The sequence below is a fragment of the Neophocaena asiaeorientalis genome, unplaced genomic scaffold (genome assembly GCF_003031525.2).
Source record: "Neophocaena asiaeorientalis asiaeorientalis breed wild unplaced genomic scaffold, Neophocaena_asiaeorientalis_V1.1 scaffold18, whole genome shotgun sequence".
In the NCBI taxonomy this organism is placed as follows: Eukaryota; Metazoa; Chordata; class Mammalia; order Artiodactyla; family Phocoenidae; genus Neophocaena; species Neophocaena asiaeorientalis.
In genome coordinates this window covers 815998-841430 of record NW_020172444.1, presented here as the reverse complement: position 1 = coordinate 841430, position 25433 = coordinate 815998, and the positions used below count along the sequence as shown (strand labels likewise).

The window sequence follows — 25433 nt, the reverse complement described above, 5'->3', positions numbered from 1 at the left end:
GAACATTCCCAAACTCATTCTATGATGCCACCATCACCCTGATACCAAAACCAGACAAAGATACTACAAAAAAAAATTACAGACTAATATTACTGATGATTATAAATCCAAAAATCCTCAACAAAATACTAGCAAACAATACATTAAAAGGATCATACAATATGATCAAGTGGGGTTTATCTCAAGGATGTAAGGATTCTTCAATATATGCAACTCAATGTGATACACCATATGAACATATTAAAGAATAAAAACCATATGATCATCTCAATAGATGCATAAAAAGCTTTTGACAAATTTCAACACATATTTATGATAAAAACCCTCCAGAAAATAGGCCTAGAGGGAACCAACCTCAACATAATAAAGGCCATATACAACAAACCCACAGCCAACATCATTCTCAATGGTGAAAGACTGAAAGCATTTCCTCTAAGATCCGGAAAAAGACAAAGATGTCCACTCTCGCCACTACTATTCAAGATAGTTTTGGAAGTCCTAGCGACAGCAATCAGAGAAGAAAAGGAAATAAAAGTAATACAAATTGTAAAAGAAGAAATAAAACTGTCACTGTCTGCAGATGACATGATACTATACATAGAGAATCCTAAAGATGCCACCAGAAAACTACTAGAGCTAATCAATGAATTTGATAAACTTGCAGAATACAAAATTAATGCACAGAAATCTCTTGCATTCCTATACGCTAATGGTTAAAAATCTGAAAGGGAAATTAAGGAAACTCTCTCATTTACCAATGCAACAAAAAGAATAAAATACCTAGGAATAAGGCTTCCCTGGTGGTGCAGTGGTTGAGAGTCCGCCTGCCGATGCAGGGGACACGGTTTCGTGGCCCTGTCCAAGAAGATCCCACATGCTGCGGAGCGACTGGGCCCGTAAGCCATGGCCGCTGAGCCTGTGCATCTGGAGCCTGTGCTCCGCAACGGGAGAGGCCACAACAGTGAGAGGCCTCCATACTGCAAAAACAAAAACAAAAACAAAAAACCTAGGAATAAACCTATCTAGGGAATAAACCTGTGTGCAGAAAACTATAAGACACTGATAAAATACATTAAAGATGATACCAACAGATGGAGAGATATAAAATGTTCTTGGACTGGAAGAATCAATATTGTGAAAATGAGTATACTACCCAAAGCAATCTACAGATTCAATGCAATCCCTATCAAATTACCAATGGCATTTTTTACAGAACGAGAACAAAAAATCTTAAAATTTGTATGGAGACACAAAAGACCCTGAATAGCCAAAGCAGTCTTGACGGAAAAAAACGGAGCAGGAGGAATCAGACTCCCTGACTACAGACTATATTACAAGGCTACAGTAATCAAAACAATATGGTACTGGCACAAAAAAAGAAACATAGATCAATGGAACAAGATAGAAAGCCCAGAGATAAACCCACACAAGTATGGTCAACTAATCTATGACAAAAGAGGCAAGAATATACAATGGAGAAAAGACAGCCTCTTCAATAAGTGGTGCTGGGAAAACTGGACAGCTACATGTAAAAGAATGCAATTAGAACACTGCCTAACACCTTACACAAAAATAAACTCAAAATGGATGAAAGACCTAAATGTAAGACTAGCCACCATAAAACTCTCAGAGGAAAACATAGGAACAACACTCTTTGACATAAATCACAGCAAGATCTTTTTTAATCCACCTCCTACAGTAACGGAAATTTTTAAAAAATAAACAATGGGACCTAATGCAAATACAAAGCTTTTGCACATCAAAGGAAACGATAAACAGGACGAAAAGACAACCCTCAGAATGGGAGAAAATATTTGCAAACGAATCTACGGACAAAGGAATAATCTCCAAAATATATAAACAGCTCATGAAGCTCAATAATAAAGAAACAACAACCCAATCCAAAAATGGGCAGAAGACCTAAATAGACATTTCTCCAAAGAAGACATACAGATGGTCAAGAAGCACATGAAAAGCTTCTCAACATCACTAATTATTAGAGAAATGCAAATCAAAACTACAATGAGGTACCACCTCACACCAGTTGGAATGGGCATCATCAAAAAATCTAGAAACAACAAATGCTGGAGAGGGTGTGGAGAAAAGGAAACCCTCTTGCACTGTAGGTGGGAATATAAATTGATACAGACACTATGGAGAACAGTATGGAGGTTCCTTAAAAAACTAAAAATAGAACTACCATATGAGCCAGCAATCCCACTACTGGGCGTATACCCTGAGAAAGCCATAATTCAAAAAGAGTCATGTACCACAATGTTCACTGCAGCTCTATTTACAATAGCCAGGACATGGAAGCAACCTAAGTGTCCATCAACAAATGAATGGATAAAGAAGATGTGGCACATATATACAATGGAATATTACTGAGCCATAAAAAGAAACAAAATTGAGTTATCTGTAGTGAGGTGGATGGACCTAGAGTCTGTCATACAGGGTGAAGTAAGTCAGAAAGAGAAAAACAAATACCATATGCTAACACATATATATGGAATCTAAAGAAAAAAAATGGTTATGAAGAACCTAGGGGCAGGACAGGAATAAAGACGCAGACAAAGAGAATGAACTTGAGGACACAGGGAGGGGGAAAGGGTGCGCTGGGACGAAGTGAGAGAGTGGCATGAACTTATATATACTACCAAATGTAAAATAGATAGCTAGTGGGAAGCAGCTGCATAGCACAGGGAGATCACCTCACTGTTTTGTGACTGCCTAGAGGGGTGGGATAGGGAGAGTGGGAAGGAGGTGCAAGAGGGAAGAGATATGGGGTTATATGTATATGTATAGCTGATTCACTTTGTTACAAAGCAGAAACTAACACACCATTGTAAAGCAATTATACTCCAATAAAGGTGTTAAAAAAGAAAAAAAAACTGTTCTAAAAATACTCATTTAAAAATTGTGAAATCTCAATTAGCTCCCACAGTTAAGAAAGTCAAATGGCAGTATGAACAGTCTCCAGTGACAGAAAACTGCTGCAATCTCAAATTCCCAATTCAATGCAATGTCCTCCCAGAAATTCAAGGGTGAAGGAAAAGACTCTTGCCATACAAACATCTTCAGAGGCAAAACTAGCTCAACAGGGACAGATCTTCACAATTTAAATTAAAAGATTTAAAACATAACTGGGTAATTAAAATTCATCAGCAAAATTACTTAATAATGAACATAAAGTAACCTAACATTAACCCTCAATGACTGAACTGAGTTTATCTAACACTAATATGAACGTTATTAGACGATGACATTTGGTTTGCCCAAGTTTCTTTGGATTGAACATAAGTAAGAGGGTTCCCTTGAATGTATGTGGTTTGATTAATTTCCTTCATATTTGGATATGTATAATACATTGCTTTCATCATACTAAAGGAAAGAAGAAAAAGATGTGATCTTATGAGACAGAAGATATCGATTATTTGGACTTGGATCAGACATGGCATGGTGGGGTGGGGTAGAAGCAGAATCATGATAGATAGGTAGGTATTTTGTACCCAACGGGTAAAAAGCAGGGTATAAATAAATACTGGAGAATATAATATTTTAATTCAAGCTGCTTCTGAATTCTAAAATAACCAGTATTTCCATAAACATTATTTTGTTCATCATTACCACCATCATCATAGTCCTGAAGATACAATAATTAAACAACTCTAGCCTAGAATAATTTCCATTAGATAGGGTGCTTTTTTTTTTCTTTTTTCTTGCGGTACGTGGGCCGCTCACTGTTGTGGCCTCTCCCGTTGCAGAGCACAGACTCCGGACTCGCAGGCTCAGCGGCCATGGCTCACGGGCCCAGCTGCTCCGCGGCATGTGGGATCTTCCTGGACGGGGGCACGAACTCGTGTCCCCTGCATCGGCAGGCGGACTCTCAACCACTGCGCCACCAGGGAAGCCCAGATACAGTGCTTTTAATGAACTGTCCTCAACTTGGAGTTCCTTCTTCCTCTGTGGATCTTATAATACTGATTTATTTACCATTAGGTGTGACACAACAGTCCCTTCTAAGTTTGGCACATCTCACTTAGACATCTCTTCCAAATCTGCCACCTTTAGGACCTGCCATTACATCCTTTTTTTTTTTTTTTTTTTAACATCTTTACTGGAGTATAATTGCTTCACAATGGTGCTTTAGTTTCTGCTCTATAACAAACTGAATCAGCTATACATATACATATAACCCCATATCTCCTCCCTCTTGCGTCTCTCTCCCAACCTCCCTATCCCACCCCTCTAGGTGGTCACAAAGCACTGAGCTGATCTCCCTGTGCTATGCGGCTGCTTCCCACTAGCTAGCTATCTTACATTCAGTAGTATATAAAAGTCCATGCCACTCTCCCACTTTGTCCCAGCTCACTCTTCCTCCTCCCCGTGTCCTCAAGTCCGTTCTCTAGTAGGTCTGCAACTTTATTCCTGTCCTGCCCCTTGGTTCTTCATAACCTTTTTTTTTTTCATTTAGATTCCATTTATATGTGTTAGCATACGGTATTTGTTTTCTTCTTTCTGACTTACTTCACTCTGTATGACAGACTCTAGGTCCACCCACCAAACTACAAATAACTCAATTTCCTTCCTTTTTGTGGCTGAGTAACATTCCACTGCATATATGTGCCACATCTTCTTTATCCATTCACCTGTCGATGGACACTTAGGCTACTTCCATGTCCTGGCTACCATAAATACAGCTACAATGAACATTGTGGTACATGACACTTTTTGAATTATGGTTTTCTCAGGGTATATGCCCAGTAGTGGGATTGCTGGGTTGTACGGTAGTTCTATTTTTAGTTTTTTAAGAAATCTCCACACTGTTCTCCATATTAGCTGTATTTATTTACATACCCACCAACAGTGCAAGAGGGTTCCCTTTTCTCTACACCCTCTCCAGCATTGACTGTTTGTAAATTTTTTGATGATAGCCATTCTGACCAGTGTGAGATTATATCTCATTGTAGTTTTGATTTGCATTTCTCTAATGATTAGTGATGTTGAGCATTCTCCTTCATGTGTCTGTTGGCAATCTGTTTATATTCTTTGGAGAAATGTGTACGTAGGTCTTCTGCCCGTTTTTCAATTGGGTTGTTTGTTTTATTGATACTGACCTGCATGAGCAGCTTGTAAATTTTGGAGATTAATCCTTTGTCAGCTGATTCGTTTGCAAATATTTTCCCCCATTCTGAGGGTTGTCTTCTCCTCTTGTTTATGGTTTCCTTTGCTGTGCAAAAGCTTTTAAGTTTCATTAGGTCCCATTTGTTTATATTTCCATTTCTCTAGGAGGTGGGGTCAAAAAGGATCTTGCTGTGATTTATATCATAGAGGGTTCTGCCTATGTTTTCCTCTAAGAGTTTTATAGTGTCTGCCCTTACATTTAGCTCTTTAATCCATTTGGAGTTTATTTTTGTGTATAGTGTTAAGGAGTGTCAAATTTCATTCTTTTACAGGTAGCTGTCCAGTGTTCCCAGCATCACTTATTGAAGAGGCTGTCTTTTCTCCATTGTATATTCTTGCCTGCTTTATCAAAAATAAGGCAACCATATGTGCATGTGTTTATCTCTGGGATTTCTATCCTGTTCAATTGATGTATACTTCTGTTTTTGTGCCAGTACCATACTGTCTTGATTACTGTAGCTTTGTAGTATAGTCTGAAGTCAGGGAGCCTGATTCCTCCAGCTCCATTTTTCTTTCTCAAGACGGCTTTGGCTATTCGGGGTCTTTTGTGTTTCCATACAAACTGTGCAATTTTTTTTCTAGTTCTGTGAAAAAAGCCAGTGGTATTTTTTGATAGGGATTGCATTGAATCTGTAGATTGCTTTGGGTAGTATACTCATTTTCACAATGTTGATTCTTCCAGTCCAAGAACATTTTATTTTTTGATTTTATTTTTTGATTTCCCCTTTGTTTTCTTCAGTTTTCTCTTGGTTATTAAGTAGTGTATTGTGTACCCTCCATGTTCTTGTATTTTTTACAGACTTCTTCATGTAATTGATATGTAGTCTCACAGCATTGTGGTCAGAAAAGATACCTGATACAATTTCAATTTTCTTAAATTTACCAGGGCTTGATTTGTGACCGAAGATATGATCTATCCTGGAGAATGTTCGATGACCACTTGAGAAGAAAGTGTATTCTCTTGTTTTTGGATGGAATGTGCTATAAATATCAATTAAGTCCATCTTGTTTAATGTATCATTTAAAGCTTGTGTTTCAGGGACTTCCCTGGTGGTCCAGTGGTTAAAACTCTGCTTTCAATGCAGGGGGTGCAGGTTTGATCTCTGACTAGGGAACTAAGATCCAACATGTACACAGCATGGCCAAAAAAATAAAAATTATAAAAAAATAAAAAATTTTAAAAATAAAGCTTGTGTTTCCTTATTTATTGTCATTTTGGATGAACTGTCCATTGGTGAAAGTGGGCTGTTAAAGTCCCCTACTATGATTGTGTTACTGTCGATTCCCCTTTTATGGCTGTTAGCATTTGCCTTACGTATTGAGGTGTTCCTCTGTTGGGTGCATAAATATTTACAATTCTTATATCTTCTTCTTGGATTGATCCCTTGATCATTATGTAGTGTCCTTCTTCGTGTCTTGTAGTACTCTTTGTTTTAAAGTCTACTTTGTGTGATATGTGAATTGCAACTCCAGCTTTCTTTTGATTTCCATTGCATGGAATATCTCTTTCCATCCCCTCACTTTCAGTCTGTATGTGTCTGTAGGTCTGACGTGGGTCTTTTGTAGACAGCATATATACAGGTTCTGTTGGGTTTTGGTTTTGTTTGTTTGTTTGTTTTGCGGTACACGGGCATCTCACTGTTGTGGCCTTTCCTGTTGTGGAGCACAGGCTCCAGACATGCAGGTTCAGTAGCCATGGCTCATGGGCTAGCCACTCCACGGCATGTGGGATCTTCCCAAACTGGGGCACAAACCCGTATCTCCTGCATCAGCAGGCGGACCCTCAACCACTGCGCCACCAGGGAAGCCCCAGGTCTTGTTTTTGTATCCATTCTGCCAGTCTATGTTTTTTGGTTGAAGCATTTAATCCATTTACATTTAAGGTAATTATCAATATGTATGTTCCTATTAACCATTTTCTTAATTGTTTTGGGTTTGTTATTGCAGGTCTTTTCCTTCTCTTGTGATTCCTGCCTAGAGAAGTTCCTTTAGCATTTGCTGTAAAGCTGGTTTGGTGGTGCTAAAATCTCTTAGCTTTTGCTTGTCTGTAAATGTTTTAATTTCTCTGTCAAATCTCAATGAGATCCTTGCTGGGTAGAGTAATCTTGGTTGTAGGTTTTTCCCTTTCATCACTTTAAATATGTCCGGCCACTGCCTTCTGGCTTGCAGAGTTTCTGCTGAAAGATCTGCTGTTAACCTTATGGGGATTCCCTTGTATGTTATTTGTTGGTTTTCCCTTGCTTCTTTTAATATTTTTTGTTTGTATTTAATTTTTGATAGTTTGATTAATATGTGTCTTGGCATGTTTCTCCTTGGATTTATCCTCTATGGGACTCTCTGTGCTTCCTGGACTTGATCAACTATTTTCTTTCCCATATTAGGGAAGCTTTCAACTATAATCTCTTCAAATATTTCCTCAGTCCCTTTCTTTTTCTCTTCTTCTGGGACCCCGATAATTTGAATGTTGGTATGTTTAATGTTGTCCCAGAGGTCTCTGAGACCGTCCTCAATTCTTTTCATTCCTTTTTCTTTATTCTGCTCTATGGTAGTTATTTCCACTATTTATCTTCCAGGTCACATATCCATTCTTCTGCCTCTGTCATTCTGCTATTGATTCCTTCTAGAGAATTTTAAATTTCATTTATTGTGTTGTTCATCATTGTTTGTTTGTGCTTTAGTTCTTATTGTTCCTTGTTAAATGTTTCTTGTATTTTCTTCATTCTATTTCCAAGATTTTGAATCATCTTTACTATCATTGTTCTGAATCCTTTTTCAGGTAGACTGCCTATTTCCTCTTCATTTGTTTGGTCTGGTGGGTTTTTAACTTGCTCCTTCATCTGCTATGTGTTTCTCTGTCTTCTCATTTTGCTTATCTTACTGTGTTTGGGGTCTCCTTTTCGCAGGCTGCATGTTCGTAGTTCCCGTTGTTTTTGGTGTCTGCCCTCAGTGGCTAAGGTTGGTTCAGTGGGTTGTGTAGGCTTCCTGGTGGAGGGGACTTGTGCCTGTGTTCTGGTGGATGAGGCTGGATCTTGTCTTTCTGGTGGGCAGGACTGTGTCAGGTGGTTTGTTTTGGGGTGTCTGTGACTTTATTATGATTTTAGGCAGTCTTTCTGCTAATGGGTGGGGCTGTGTTCCTGTCTTGCTAGTTCTTTGGTGTAGGGTGTCCAGCACTCTAGGTTGCTGGTCGTTGAGTTGAGTTGGGTCTTAGCGTTGAGATGGAGATATCTGGGAGAGCTTTCACCGTTTGACATTACATGGAGCCAGGAGGTCTCTGGTGGACCAATGTTCTGAACTCAGCTCTCCTACCTCAGAGGCACAGGCCTGACACTCGGCTGGAGCACCATGACCCTGTCAGCCACATGGCTGCTAGTGTTGAAGGGTCTCCTGCAGAGGTGGTGGGTGGCTGTGGTTTACTTGCGGGGACAAGGACACTGACAGCAGAAGTACTGGGAAGTACTCCTTGGAGTGAGCCCTCCCAGAGTCTGCCATTAGACCCACCAAAAAGCCGGTCTGCATTCTTCAATGTAACTGCCTGCTACTGTGTAAGTTAAAGTCCAGACCCTGTCATTAACTCGCCAGACAAACTGGGGCAAGTCACCTGACCTCATCATACCTGCATTTCTTCAACTTATCATGTGACAAGATTAAGCTTTTCCCTGAGAGTTCCTTCTAGCTTATTTTTCTTTCTGCTTTAACACTTTATCATTTTACCACTTTGTACAGCTGAGCAAGGGAACAGATTTCCACAGAAACTAAAAGAGAATTTTTTTAAAACATTGTTTTATGTATACATGTATTTTTAAAATCAATTTCATCTTATTCTTCAGGGATGCAATAACTTCAAGAATTAGTAATATCAAACTCTGAATCAGAGGAATTGGCAAAAGTTCAGATTATGAAGTAAATGGCTCAACAAGTGACAGAAAATTAGACAAATTTTGTCTAATTCTTCTTGTTCCATGATCTGACTAATTTCCAAATTTTCTGGGTTGGGGAGTGAAAAGACTTTCTCTGATTTTTCCCACAGAGGCAGGAATAACAACTCCCTCATGCTGCTGTATAGGTAGAAAGGTATACCACTCTCTTCATCACATAGCATTTGCATGGCAAGATGAAGAGACTCCAGATATAGTAAGGCCAAGATGGGGCAAAGGGCCAAAGCATGGTGATTTTGCTCTTTCTTCAAATCCATTTTCCCCAAGCAAAGCACATCCTGTTTATTTGATATCTAAAAGCATCATGTGCACAATTCAGAGAATCATGCAGGTTTCAAACTGAAAAGATAGGAAAGATACAGAACCTAAGGAATAACTTTGTACTATATTTCCAGCAGCATCAATAGAGTGCTCTAAGCTTAGTGAAGTGTCTATCAGAAATATTCTTAAACAAAGAAATTAATAAAATATTCTTCAGTAGTTTAAAAAAAAACACTTTGGAATAGAGACTATTCATTCCAGTTCATCAGTGAATATTTTTGCATTAGGATGAATTTTGTTTCCTCATACAATCTATGTCTGTGAAACTGCATACCTTTTTCACTAACTCTTGTATTATCTCTTTACCACTCACCACAAACCTATGCTATAAGTACAATTATTACTACCCTATTATATAGATAATGAAACTTAGGGATGTGATGCTGTGATATAATAAGAAATATATAAGCTCTGGTTCCCAGCACAGAGCTTCTAAAACTCTTGTAACTTCCTGAGTTGTAGGGTTAGAAGAGTGTCTTTTTTATCCATAGTAAGTCCCTTTCACCACACCTGAGCTTATGGCAATGAGGTGACTCTGGGAGGATGGGGGCCGGTTGTCAGAGGAACCAACCATGTGACTAGGGGGTTGAAACTTCCAGCCCCACCCCAAGGTCTGGGGAGGGAAAAAGGGCTGGGGATTGAGGTAATCACCAATGGCCACTGATTTAATCAATCATGCCCACATAATAGATACTCCATAAAACCTCCCAGAACAAATGGGTTCAGAGAGCACCCACGTTGGAAAACGCACCGACGTTCTGGGAGGAGGAGTGCACCCCAAACTCCACAAAGACAAAGAAGCTCCTTTGCTCAGGATCCTTGCCCTATATACCTCTTCATCTGGCCGTTCATTTGAATCCTTTATAACATCCTTTATAATAAATCAGTAATCGTAATTAAGTGTTTCCCCTAGTTCTGTGAGCCAGTTCTAGCAAATTATCAAACCTGAGGTGAGGAGGAGGTCATGAGGACCCCTGATTTATAGCCAGTCAGTCAGAAGTAGAAGACTTGAGATTGGAATCTGAAGTGGGAGGCAGTCTTTTGGAACTTAGCCCTTAACATATGGGGTCTGCACTAATTCCAGGGAGGGTCAGAATTGAATTAAATTGTAGGACACCCAGTTGATGTCCACAGGGAAATGATGAAATGCTTGGTGTGAAAGACCCACACACTTGGCGTCAGAAATGTTGAGTAGCGGAACAGCTTTCCTTTAGAAAGGTTAAATACTACAGTCACAGAGCTAAGTGACAGAGTTGGGCTTTGGAGCCAAGCAAACTCTAAAACAACACTCTTCAATAATAAAACGTGTTAGAGGAAAATGATTTTATACTCACAACAAACATGTACGGTTATTGATAATAATAAAGAGCTGGAAGAATAACAAAAATTGCCACATTAATTCTTACCTGTGTCTGCCTCATTGCCCGTTCCACTCGGCGTGTGCTTCCTCTCTCAAGTTTTGTCCGGAGGATCAAAGCTGATGTCTGAATGGCCCAGAACTTGGGTTGTGAAAGCAAACACTGAGGGGAAGAAAGAAAGGGAAAAAAAGACCACAGAAGGAATGGATAAGCTGGATAATTCCACTCTGAATATAACAAAATGAATATATCAGGTACTGCTGAGTGCAGATTTGAAAATCACCTCAGTGAAAAATAATAAAAGACAACATGTGCTTTATATTTTTTATGAAGAATATTTTTTATGAAGAATGTGTTCATCTGAGCAGAGTCATTACTTAACCTAGTTGACCTGTTCTACTGAATAAATTCCTTAAGGAATGAATCAGAGTATTTCCATATAATCAAAAAGGTAAGCAGAATGTATCATACCATAAATTAATAAATCTTTTTATCTCACGAGTTATTTAAAAATGTGAGAAAATAAACTACATAAAATAAATGCCACCTTTCTCAAATTTGAAATAAATTTTTAAAAATCATCCAAACTCACAAACAAAAACAAATAATTAGAAATCTTGTACCTTTCACTTAAATATCCTAATCCACTGATGCAAATGCAAATCAAACTTTAAGAAAACCACTCTAAAATTTTTGAGAATGGTTTCTAGTCTTGGTTAGGGTAGGGAGTCTCTAATGTTAGTTAAAATGCTATCCTAGAGAGGGCATCTTAAGAAAGACTGGCTCATAAGAAAACTCTGAATATGCACATACTGAATCCTAGCCCCAGAGAAAGCTGTGACCAACCATCAGTTCACAGAGTACAGCAGAAACCACTGAATATGACCACAAATGTAGTGGGGAAAAAGTGAAAGTTTTGGGTGCGTGAAAACAGGAGCAAAATGTGTTATGAGACAATAGGGACTGATTGGTATAATGAACACAACTTAAGCTCTTTGCTGATGACATGGAAACCAATGTTGTCCCTGAGTGATCATTCACAACAATAACTTTCAGTGAAGATTGCTTCGAAGAAAGGCAAAAGGTTTATTTGTCTGAAAGCTGACTACATCCTTGATTATCTCCTTATTTCTAAAGGTCAGGTATAAAAAACAGCCTAGTTAATTAGCGTCCAATTAATCATTCAAAACCTAGGTGCGCACTAGAAGGAGAAGCTTTTGGTATTTTAAAAGTAAACCAGATCTCTGAGAGCAGGATCTGGGCATCGGTGTTTTTTAAAACACTCCCCAGGTAATTCTAAGGCATAGCCAAATTTAAGAACTAGTAGCCTAAGCTAATACAAGTATTTGTTTTTGGTCAAATTCCCTTGTAACTCCAAATTCTCATTAAAAGTTAGCAAGAAGTCCTTCAATGGAGTATATATAAACTATATCACCATCCCTGACCTGCAACGCCTTACTGTACCATGCCCAGCTCACTTCCATCATTTCTATTACCTGCCTGGCCCCTATAGGTATGTGAATTTTCGACTTCAAATCTTTGCCAACTTTCTTACAATAAAAAGGAGACTGAAGCACCAACAGGTTAGATCACTTGCTCAATGTCACACCTTCATTAGGAGCAAAAGCTGATTCTAATACTTGGTCTCGATCCCCAAAACAACATTTTTTTATTTTGGAAATTGCACTGGGATGCATGAGCTTCAACCATTTTCATTTTGTAACTGAAATATAGTTGACATACAATATTATGTCAGTTTCAAGAGTACTACAGGGCTTCCCTGGTGGCACAGTGGTTAAGAATCTGCCTGCCAATGCAGGGGACACGGGTTCGAGCCCTGGTCTGGGAAGACCCCACATGCCATGGAGCAACTAAGCCCGTGTGCCACAACTACTGAGCCTGAGCTCTAGAGCCTGCAAGCCACAACTACTGAGCCCATGCGCCTAGAGCCCGTGCTCCGTAACAAGAGAAGCCACTGCAATGAGAAGCTCATGCACTGCAAGGAAGAGTAGCCCCTGCTCCCCACATCTAGAGAAAGCCCATGCACAGCAGTGAAGACCCAATGCAGCCAAAAATTAAAAAATTATTTAAAAAAAGAGTACTACATAATGATTTGATATTTGCATACATTATAAAGTGATCACCACAATAAGTCCAGTAACCATCTTTTCCCATACAAAGTTATTACAATATTAGTGACCATATTCCTAATGTTGTATATTATCAATATATCCCCATGATTTATTTTATTCTATAACTGGATGTTTGTAACTCTTAATCCCCTTTACCTATTGCGCCCACCCCACCTCACTTTCTGGCAACCACCTGTTTCTTCTCTGAATCTGAGTCTGTTTTCATCTTGTTTTGTTTATTTGCTTGTTTTGTTTTTTAGATTCACCATATAAGTAAGATCATGCAATCTTTTTCTGACTTATTTCACTTAGCATAATAACCTCTAGATCCATCCATGTTGTCGCAAATGGCAAGATTTCACTTTTTTACAGCCGCAGAACACATTTACATTGTTTTCTTAACACTTTCTCCAAGGAAGTGGATGACAATACCCAGGAAATACTGGTAGAGTAATGTAAGAAGAGGACTCAGTAAAGAACTTTAGGAAACTGCTCCATTAAAGGGAAGTGGAAGAAGAGGAGTAAACAAAGAATATGCAAATAAGGGAGAAGGGGAATCAGAAGAATAAATTCTTACTGAAATGCGTTCATTCATTAATTCACTAGAGCGCCTACCCTGTACAAGGCAGTGTGCACAAGGCCCCAGGGACAAAGTAGCGAGCAAGACAGACAAGGTCCCTGCCCTCAGAGAACTTACATTCTAATGCAATGACTATTAAGTAACCTAATTCTTCTATAACTAAGTTTGCAAATTAAAATATTTTTATCTCCTTGGAATACAGTTATATGGCACTATAAATATATACATGATGAAACAGAAGACATGAAATAAGTAAATCTGCACACTGATTCTACTACCTACAGTGGGTCGCCTGTTTTCTCTTCATTTTATTAAAGGGACTGTCTCGGTAACCTCATGACAGGATGGAAGAGCACTGAGGAAATGGCTCTGTAGAACAGTGGGGATAATCTCCAAGTCAGCCAGAGCTTGATCAGAATCCCAGCTCCACCAAGTCAGGTGATTAGCTGGGTGACCTTGGGAAGCCACCTGACCTCTTAGGATCTCATTTTCCTCCTCTCTAAAATAGGAGTAGTAACTCCCATCTCTCACAAACTTGTGAGGATTAAATAAGCATGAACAGGTTAACACTTAACTAGCCTCTGAGAGTACCTGCTAAAAAGCACATGTGGGGCTTCCCTGGTGGTGCAGTGGTTGAGAGTCCGCCTGCCGATGCAGGGGACACGGGTTCATGCCCCGGTCCAGGAAGATCCCACATTCCGTGGAGTGGCTGGGCCCGTGAGCCATGGCCGCTGAGCCTGCGCGTCCGGAGCCTGCGCTCCGCAATGGAAGAGGCCAAAACAGTGAAAGGCCCGCGTACCGCAAAAAAAAAAAAGCCGCAAAAAAAAAGCACATGTGGTCCCCTCTGGGATTTCTCCTCCTGTAATGCTCTCTCTCACCCTCAGCAGGAATGCAGCATCCAGAGTGGGCACAGGTGATGGCCCTAACCATCAGCTACCCCCAAAATATGGCACCTGGGCATACTGAGCATTTTAAGCTGAAAGAATCTGAGAAAACAGCTGCAGCAGGAAGATCACTCCGACCTTCCCACTGCCCTTTTCTCCTGAAACAGGTCATAAAACTCTATGAGAGGTGCCTTCCCTATACCCAGAGGAAAGGTGCATCCTTATCTCTGAAGAAAAAGGGACCCTGAGAAGAATCCCAACAAGCAGGCCTTACTAAATTTCTCCCAGTTTACTACCCTTACCTTTGAACTATCATAATCCTCCATGACTGCCCGCACTTCATCAAACCTCGCACAAAAATACTCAGGTTGAGCTGTTTCATCAGGTCTTCATTTCCTTATGAAGGCTCCTGTGTCACACAAAATCTCTATTAAGTAAATGTGTGCCCTTTTTTCCTTAATCTGTCTTTGTCAGTTTAATTTTCAGACCCAGTCTGGAACCCTAAGAGCGTGGAGGAAAACTCTGTCCTCCCCCACAGTCCCCAGCCACACGGTCACTTTACACCAATAACATCATGGCACATGGGCTAGCACAGGCCGTGGGCTTGTCAGTTAAAGCCTAGCTTTAAAAGGTTTGCATACCAAAGCGGGGAGATATTTTCCTCGGAAAACTACCAACTCAGACTGTTTTCTATGCTGGCATGAGAACAAGAGTTTGAGACTTTTATGTGAAGCTCAAGCAAAACATTCTCACTAAACGCTGAAAGTAAAACGCAATCTGAAAAACAGACATTTGAAAAGCTTTAAAGAAGGAACTGACTGGATAATGATATCACTGAAGAATGCATTTATCTTATATTTGTTTGGCTGGGAGATATACAGACTTGGGAAAGTCTTTCTAAAAGGAGGTAACTGCAGATAGGCTGTGTCTAATGTATCTTACAAAACACTGCTGCCCACAAGGTAAAAATCAGTCAGAATATGAGACATTAGGTAAAGAAAAAGAAAATTAAACAGGATATATATGCTTTAATGCTCTATATAGTTGAAGAATGTTCATTTCATTGCTGAATAATATTTCACTGCAATATACAATTTATTTAACCATTATCCTGCTAATGGGCATTTAGGTAGTTTCCAATCTGGGGCTATTACAAATCTGCTATGAACATTCTAGATGTGCTATCAGAATGTGCCATCAGTTTAGGTGAACATGTACAAGTATTTCTGTTGGACATATACTTACGAGTGAAATTCCTAGGTCAGAGTATTTAGCTTTCAGGAATACACCCAATCTTCTAAAAGGTTTTCCACTTTACACTCTTATTAGAAACATTAGAGTCCTTGTTACTTCACAACCCTGCAACACTCAATATTGTCTATTTTTTACATTTTAACTATTCTGGTGGGTATTTAGTAGTATTCCGTTATGGTTAATTTTCACTTCTCTAACAAATTTGCATTTCTCTACTGGTTAATAAGTTGTGCACCTTTTAATATGTTAATGACCATTTTAAAGCCTCTCTTTTAAGTTCCTATTGAAGTCCTTTGCCTGCTGTTTTCTATTGGGTTGTCAAAATTTTTCTTGGGCTTCCCTGGTGGCACAGTGGTTAAGAATCCACCTGCCAATGCAGGGGACATGAGTTTGAGCCCTGGTCTGGGAAGATCCCACATGCCATGGAGCAACTAAGCCTTGTGCCGCAACTACTGAGCCTGCGCTCTAGAGCCCGCGAGCCACAACTACTGAAGGCCTGGTACCACAACTACTGAAGCCCGCGTACCTAGAGCCCATGCTCCATATCAAGAGAAGCTACCGCAATGAGAAGCCCGTGCACGGCAACGAAGAGTAGCCCCTGCTCACCGCAACTAGAAAAAGCCCACACGCAGCAACGAAGACCCAATGCTGCCAAAAATAAATAAATTAAATAAATAAATTAAAAACATTTTTTCTTGATAATTTGTTAAATATTCTTTATATTTTCTGAACACAAGCCCCCCTGTCTTTTTGCTGGAAGAGGTTAACATATTCTTCTTCTTATTTGACAAAAACACAACACATACTTGTTCTGGCAAGGCACTGGTCTAACTGCTTTACAAATATTAACAGTATCTTTTGAAAGTGTTTAATATTACTAGTCATCCAGTTTATCGTTTTTGTTTTATGGTTAGAGCTTTATTGTCCTTTTTGATCGTCCTAAGGTCTCAAAGATGTTCTCCTGTATTTTTCCTCTAAAAACTTTACAGTTTTGCTTTCTACTTCGGCATATTCAATTTGGAATTGATTTTTTGTATATCTAGTATGATATAGGGGTTAAAGTAGCTTTTTTCCATATGGATATAAATCATCTACTAGCATGTATTGAAAAGCCTACCCTTTCCCCACTGCACTGCAATGCCAGATTTGACATAAGTCAGATGAACTGTGTATGTATGGCTCTGTTTTTGGACTCTCTATCTGTTACACTAGTTAGTCTGTATTTCCTCGTGTCAAAATGTCTTAATTCAGTGTTTCTCAAACTTTCAAGTGCATAAGAATAATCTAGAGAGATTGTTAAAACACAGACTCCTTGGCCCCAACCCCAGAGATTCTGATTGAACAGGGTGTGAAGTGGAGCCGGAGAAATTCCATTTCTAACAAGCTCCCAGGTGATGCTGATGCTGCCAGTCCAAGAACCACAATAGGCTAAGCTCTGCCTTAATTGATATAGTTTTATAATAAGTCTTGGTATCTGCCAGCGGAAGTACTCCAATTCGGTTCTTCATGACTGACTTTGCTATTCTTAGCCTTTCATATTTCCATATGAATTTTAAAGTCAGGTTGAGTTCCACAAAACTAGAAAAAACAACAGCAACAACAAAAATCAAGCGCTGGGATTTTCTTACAGATTGCATTGAAAATGTAGGTTAATTTGAGGAGACTTGAAATTTTAAAATATTGAGCCTCCCACGCACATAGCATATTCCTCTATTTAGGTCTTAATTTCTCTTAATAATGTTTTGTAGATTTTAGCACAGAGGGCCTGTAAATCCTTTGACAGATTCACTCCTAGGAATTTGATGTTTTTTAACATTATTGCAGGTGCTATCTTTTTTCCCCTCTTTTTAATTTTTTTAAATTATGGTAAGATACATATAACATAAAATGTACCCTCTTGACCACTTTTAACAGTACAGTTTACTTATGCAACCAATCTATAGAATTCTTCTCATCCTGCAACTGAAACTCTGTACCCATTAAACAAAAATACCCCACTCCACCCCAAGGCAACAACCACCATGCTCCTTTCTGGTTTGTTTGCTTGCTTTTTGTTTTGGGTTTTTTTTTTTTGCCAGAGTTGGGGGAGCGTGTTTTTTTGGGCATGTCGTGTAGAATTTTAGTTCCCCGACCAGGGATCGAATCCATGCCCACTGCAGTGGAAGTGCAGAGTCTTAACCATTGGACTACCAGGGAAGTCCCCACCATGCTACTTTTTCTTTCTATGAATTTGATTACTCTAGGTACCTCATATAAATAAGTGGAAACAGGCAGTTTGCAAATGCTATCTTTTTTAAAGTTCATTTATTTGTACCTGGAGTCTATTAACTAAAGCAATTTGATGAAATGCTGGCTCACTAAACTGAGTACTGGCTAAAAATCCAGTAAAAACAGACACTTAAGAAAGAAATTTGGGAGAGTTTCAAGATGGCAGAAGAGTAAGACATGGAGATCACCTTCCTCCCCACAAATACATGGAGATCACCTTCCTCCCCACAAATACATCAGAAATACATCTACATGTGGAACAACTCCTCCAGAACACCTACTGCATGCTGGCAGAAGAACTCAGACCTCCCAAAAGGCAAGAAACTCCCTACATACCTGGGTAGGGCAAAAGAAAAAAGAAAAAACAGAGACAAAAGAATAGGGATGGGACCTGCACCAGTGGGAGGGAGCTGTGAAGGAGGAAAGGTTTCCACACACTAGGAAGGCCCTTCACTGGCGGAGACGGAGACGGAGACGGGGGTGGTGGAGGGTAAAGCTTCGGAGCCACAGAGGAGACCACAGCAACAGCGGTGCGGAGGGCAAAGCGTAGAGATTCCCGCACAAAGGATCGGTGCCAACCAGCACTCACCAGCCCCAGAGGCTTGTCTGCTCACCTGCTGGGGCGGGTGGGGGCTGGGAGCTGAGGCCCCGGCTTCAGAGGTTGGATCCCAGGGAGAGGACTGGGGTTGGCTGCGTGATCACAGCCTGAAGGGGGCTAGTGAGCCACAGCTAGCTGGGAGGAAGTCCGGGAAAAAGTCTGAAGCTGCCGAAGAGGCAAGAGACCATTGTTTTGGGGTGCATGAGAAGAGGGGATTCAGAGCACCACCTGAACAAGCTCCAGAGACGGGTGCGAGCCGTGGCTATCAGAGCAGACCCCAGAGACAGGCATGAAATGCTAAGGCTGCTACTGCGGGCACCAAGAAGCCTGTGTGCAAGCACAGGTCACTATCCACACCTCCCTTCCGGGGAGCCTGTGCAGCCCGCCACTGCCAGGGTCCCGGGATCCAGGGACAACTCCCCCGGGAGAACAAATGCCGCGCCTCACGCTGTTGCAACGTCACTCTGGCCTCTGCCGCCGCAGGCTCGCCCGGCATTCCGTACCCTCACTCCACCCAGCCTGAGTGAGCCAGAGCCCCCTAATCAGCTGATACGTTAACCCTGCCCTGTCTGAGCTGGGGAACAGACGCCCTCAGGCGACCTACACGCAGAGGCGAGTCCAAATCCAAAGCTGAGTCCCGGGAGCTGTGCGAACAAAGAGGAGAAAGGGAAATCTCTCCCAGCAGCCACAGGAGCAGCAGATTAAATCTCAACAATCAACTTGATGTACCCTGCATCTGTGGAATACCGGAATAGACAACGAATCATCCCAAATTGAGGCAGTGGACTTTGGGAACAACGATATATAAATATTTTTCCTTTTTCTCTTTTTGTGCGTGTGTATGTCTATGCTTCTGTGTGTGATTTTGTCTGTATAGCTTTGCTTTTACCATTTGTCCTGGGGTTCTGTCTGTCCGTTTTCTCTTAATTTATTTTAGTATAGTTTTTAGTACTTGCTATCATTGGTGGATTTGCTTTTTGGTTTGGTTGCTCTTTCTTTCTTTTTAAATTACCTTGTAAAATTTTTATTATTTTTTATTTTAATGACTTCATTTTATTTATTTTTCATTCTTTCTTTCTTTCTTTTCTTCCTTTTATTTGGAGCCTTGTGGATGACAGGGTCCTGGTGCTCTGGTCGGGCATCAGGCCTGTGCCTCTGAAGTGGGAGAGCTAAGTTCAGGACACTGGTCCACCAGAGACCTCCCAGCTCCACATAATATCAAAGAGTGAAAATCTCCCAGAGGTCTCCATCTCAACAACAACACCCAGCTCCACTCAACGACCAGCAAGCTACAGTGCTGGACAACTAGCAAGACAGGAACACAACCCGACCCACTAGCAGAAAGGCTGCCTAAAATCATAATAAAGTCACAGACACCCCAAAACACACCACCAGACGTGGTCCTGCCCTCCAGAAAGACAAGATCCAGCCTCAACCACCAGAACACAGGCACTAGTCCCCTCCACCAGGAAGCCCTACACAACCCACTGAACCAACCTTAGCCACTGGCAGCAGACACCAAAAACAATGGGAACTACGAACCTGCAGCCTGCAAAAAGGAGACCCAAAACACAGTAACATAAGCAAAATAAGAAGACAGAAAAACACACAGCAGATGAAGGAGCAAGATAAAAACCCACCAGAACTAACAAATGAAGAGGAAATAGGCAGTCTACCTGAAAAAGAATTCAGAAAATGATAGTAAAGATGATCCAAAATCTTGGAAATAGAATGGAGAAAATTCAAGAAACATTTAAAAAGGACCTATAAGAATTAAAGCGCAAACAATGATCAACACCACAATAAATGAAATGAAAAATCTCTACAAGGAATCAATAGCAGAAAAACTGAGGCAGAAGAACAGATAAGTGACCTGGAAGATAAAATAGTGGAAATAACTACTGCAGAGCAGAATAAAGAAAAAAGAATGAAAAGAATTGAGGACAGGCTCAGAGAACTCTGAGATGACACTGAACACACCAACGTTCAAATTATAGGGGTCCAAGAAGAAGAAGAGAAAAAGAAAGGGACTGAGAAAATATTTGAACAGATTATAGTTGAAAACGTCCCTAATATGGGAAAGGAAATAGTTGATCAAGTCCAGGAAGCGCAGAGAGTCCCATACAGGATAAATCCAAGGAGAAACATGCCAAGACACATATTAATCAAACTATCAAAAATTAAGTACAAACAAAAAATATTAAAAGCAGCAAGGGAAAAACAAGAAAAAACATACAAGGGAATCCCCATAAGGTTAACAGCTGATCTTTCAGCAGAATCTCTGCAAGCCAGAAGGCAGTGGCAGGCCATATTTAAAGTGATGAAAGGGAAAAACCTACAACCAAGATTACCCTACTCAGCAAGGATCTCATTCAGATTTGACGGAGAAATTAAAACCTTTACAGACAGGCAAAAACTAAGAGAATTCAGCACCACCAAACCAGCTTCACAACCAATGCTAAAGGAACTTCTCTAGGCAGAAAACACAAGAGAAGGAAAAGACCTACAATAACAAACCAAAAACAATTAAGAAAATGGTAATAGGAATATACATATCGAAAATTACCTTAAATGTAAATGGATTAAATGCTCCAACCAAAAGACATAGACCAGCTGAATGGATACAAAAACAAGACCCGTATATATGCTGTCTACAAGAGACCCACTTCAGACCTACGGACACATACAGACTGAAAGTGAGGGGATGGAAAAAGATATTCCATGCAAAGGGAAATCAAAAGAAAGCTGGAGTAGCAATTCTCATATAAGACAAAAAAGACTTTAAAACAAAGACTATTACAGGAGACAAAGAAGGACGTTACATAATGATCAAGGGATCAATCCAAGATACAACAATTGTAAATATTTATGCACCCAACAGAGGAACACCTCAATTCATAAGGCAAATGCTAACAGCCATAAAAGGGGAAATCGACAGTAACACAACCATAGTACGGTACTTTAACACTCCACTTTCATCAATGGACAGATCATGCAAAATGAAAATAAATAAGGAAACACAAGCTTTAAATGATACATGAAACAAGATGGATTTCATTGATATTTATAGGGCATTCCATCCAGAAAGAACAGAATACACTTTCTTCTCAAGTGCTCATGGAACCTTCTCCATGATAGATGATATCCTGGGTCACAAATCAATCCTTGGTAAATTTAAGAAAACTGAAATTGTATGAAGTATCTTTTCCGACCACAGCACTATGAGACTAGATATCAATTACAGGAAAAAATCTGTAAAAAATACAAACACATGGAGGCTAAACAACACACTACTTAACAACCAAGAGAACACTGAAGAAATCAAAGAGGAAATCAAAAAATACCTAGAAACAAATGACAATGAAAATACGATCACCCAAAACCTATGGGATGCAGCAAAAGCAGTTCTAAGAGGGAAGTTTATAGCTATACAAGCCAACCTCAAGAAACAAGAAACATCTCAAATAAACAACCTAACCTCATACCTAAAGCAATTAGAGAAAGAAAAAAAAAAAAAAAAAAAAACCCAAAGTTAACAGAAGGAAAGAAAACATAAAGATCAGATCAGAAATAAATTAAAAAGAAATGAAGGAAACAATAGCAAAGATCAATAAAACTAAAAGCTGGTTCTTTGAGAAGATAAACAAAATTGATAAACCATTAGCCAGACACATCAAGGCAAAAAGGGAGAAGCCTCTCATCAATAGAATAAGAAATGAAAAAGGAGAAGTAATAACTGACACTGTAGAAATACAAAGGATCATGAGAGATTACTACAAGCAACTCTATGCCAATAAAATGGACAACCTGGAAGAAATGGACAAATTCTTAGAAAAGCACAACCTTCCAAGACCGAACCGAGAAGAAATAGAAAGTATAAACAGATCAATCACAAGCACTGAAATTGAGACTGTGATTAAAAACCTTCCAACAAACAAAAGCCCAGGACCAGATGGCTTCACAGGCGAATTTTATGAAATTTCTCAAACTCTTCCAAAATATAGCAGAGGGAGGATCACTCCCAAACCCATTCTATGAGGCCACCATCCCCCTGATACCAAAACCAAACAAAGATGTCACAAGAAAAGAAAACTACAGGCCAATATCACTGATGAACACAGATGCAAAAATCCTCAACAAAATACTAGCAAACAGAATCCAACAGCACATTAAAAGGATCACACACCATGATCAAGTGGGGTTTATCCCAGGAATACAAGGATTCTTCAATACATGCAAATCAATGAATGTGATATAGCATATTAACAAATTGAAGAATAAGAACTATATGATCATCTCAATAGATGCAGAAAAACCTTTACACAAAATTCAACACCCATTTATGATAAAAACCCTCCAGAAAATGGGCCTAGAGGGAACTTAACTCAACATAATAAAGGCCAAATATGACAAACCCACAGCCAACATCGTCCTCAATGGTGAAATCTGATACCATTTCCACTAAGATCAGGAACAACACAAGGTTGCCCACTCTCACCACTATTATTCAACATAGTGTTTGAAGTTTTAACCACAGCAATCACAGAAGAAAAAGAAATAAAAAGAATCCAAACCGGAAAAGAAGAAGTAAAGCTGTCACTGCTTGCAGATGACATGATACTATACATAGAGAATCCTGAAGATGCTACCAGAAAACTACTAGAGCTAAGTAATGAATTTGGTAAAGTAGTGGGATACAAAATTAATGCACAGAAGTCTCTTGCATTCCTATACATTAAAGATGAAAAATCTGAAAGAGAAATTAAGGAAACACTCCCATTTACCATTGCAACAAAAATAATAAAATACCTAGGAATAAACCTACCTAGAGAGACAGAAGACCTGTATGCAGAAAACTGTAAGACATGAAAGAAAGAAATTAAAGATGATACCACCAGATGGAGAGATATACCATGTTCTTGGATTGGAAGAATCAACATTGTGAAAATGAGTATACAACCCAAAGCAATCTACAGATTCAATGCGATCTCTATTAAAAAATACCAATGGCATTTTTCACAGAACTAGAACAAAAGATTTCACAATTTGTATGGAAACACAAAAGACCCTGGATAGCCAAAGCAATCTTCTGAAAGAAAAACGGAGCTGGAGGAATCAGGCTCCCTGACTTCAGACTATACTACAAAGCTACAGTAATCAAGACAGCATGGTACTGGCACAAAAACAGAAAGATAGATCAATGGAACAGGATAGAAAGCCCAGAGATAAACCCATGTACATATGGTCACCTTATTTTTGATAAAGGAGGGAAGATTACACAATGGAGAAAAGACAGCCTCTTCAATAAGTGGTGCTGGGAAAACTGGACAGCTACATGTAAAAGAATGAAATTAGAACACTCCCTAACACCATACACAAAAGTAATCTCAAACTGGATTACAGACCTAAGAGTAAGGCCAGACACTATCAAACTCTTAGAGGAAAACATAGGCAGAACACTCTATGACACAAATCACAGCAAGATCCTTTTTGACCCACCTCCTAGAGAAATGGGAATAAAAACAAAAAATAAAAAATGGGACCTAATGAAACTCCAAAGCTTTGGCACAGCAAAGGAAACCATAAAGAAGATGAAAAGACAACCCTCAGAATGGGAGAAAATATTTGCACATGAAGCAACTGACAAAGGATTAATCTGCAAAATTTACAAGCAGGTCATGCAGCTTAGTATCAAAAAAACAAACAAGCCAATCGAAAAATGGGTAGAAGACCTAAATAGACATTTCTCCAAAGAAGATATACAGATTGCCAACAAACACGTGACAGGATGCTCAACATCACTAATCATTAGAGAAATGCAAATCAAAACTATAATGCAGTATCCCCTAACACCGGTCAGAATGGCCATCATCAAAATATCTACAAACAATAAATGCTGGAGAGGGTGTGGAGAAAAGGGAACCCTCTTGCACTGTTGGTGGGAATGTAAATTGACACAGCCACTATGGAGAACAGTATGGAGGTTCCTTAAAAAACTACAAATAGAACTACCATATGACCCAGCAATCCCACTACTGGGCATGTACCCTGAGAAAACCATAATTCAAAAAGAATCATGTATCACAACGTTCACTGCAGCTCTATTAACAACATCAGGACATGGAAGCAACCTAAGTGCCCATCCACAGATGAACTGATAAAGAAGATGTGGCACATAGACAGAATGGAATATTACTCAGCCATAAAAAGAAACGAAAATGAATTATTTGTAGTGAGGTGGATGGACCTAGAGTCTGTCATACAGAGTGAAGTCAGAAAGAGAAAAATAAATACCGTATGCTAACACATATATATGGAATCTTAAAGAAAAAAAAAGGTCACGAAGAACTTAGGGGCAGGATGGGAATAAAGATGCATACCTACTAGAGAATGGGCTTGAGGACATGGGGAGGGAGGGGGAAGGGTAAGCTGGGACAAAGTGAGAGATTGGCATGGACATATATACAATACCAAACGTAAAATAGATAGCTAGTGGGAAGCAGCCGCATAGCACAGGGAGATCAGCTCAGTGCTTTGTGTCCACCTAGAGGGATGGGATAGGGAGGATGGGAGGGAGACACAAGAGGAAGGCGATATGGGGATGTAGGTACATGTAGAGGTAATTCACTTTGTTATAAAGCAGAAACTAACACACCACTGTAAAGCAATTATAGTCCAATAAAGATGTTAAAAAAAAAGAAAGAAAAAAGAAATTTGGTGTGTTCAATTAGCAGCAATTTGAGAATTAGGACAATTGCTACAGAACACTGTGCCTATTGCAACCATATACTTTTATGTGAAATGGAATTTCCACCATTTTCACATACCAGGGCAGAGGCCAGAAACCCCCTAAAAGTAAGTGGTAACATTTGTGTGTCTCTTTTTAAGAAAAGTTCTCTCATATCTCAAATCTCATTAA

The 25433-nt window shown here is 39.6% G+C and overlaps 1 protein-coding gene across 2 annotated transcripts in view; it reads right to left on the bottom strand.

The window, feature by feature from the left end:
- The window catches only part of TTC27 (tetratricopeptide repeat domain 27), a 180497-nt gene that overhangs the window by 90121 nt on the left and 64943 nt on the right, over nucleotides 1–25433 (bottom strand). For both annotated transcript variants that reach the window (XM_024732349.1, XM_024732340.1), the window contains exon 10: nucleotides 10847–10960. In XM_024732349.1, the coding sequence (XP_024588117.1) occupies nucleotides 10847–10960 (114 nt within the window). The remainder of the gene's footprint in view (nucleotides 1–10846; nucleotides 10961–25433) is intronic.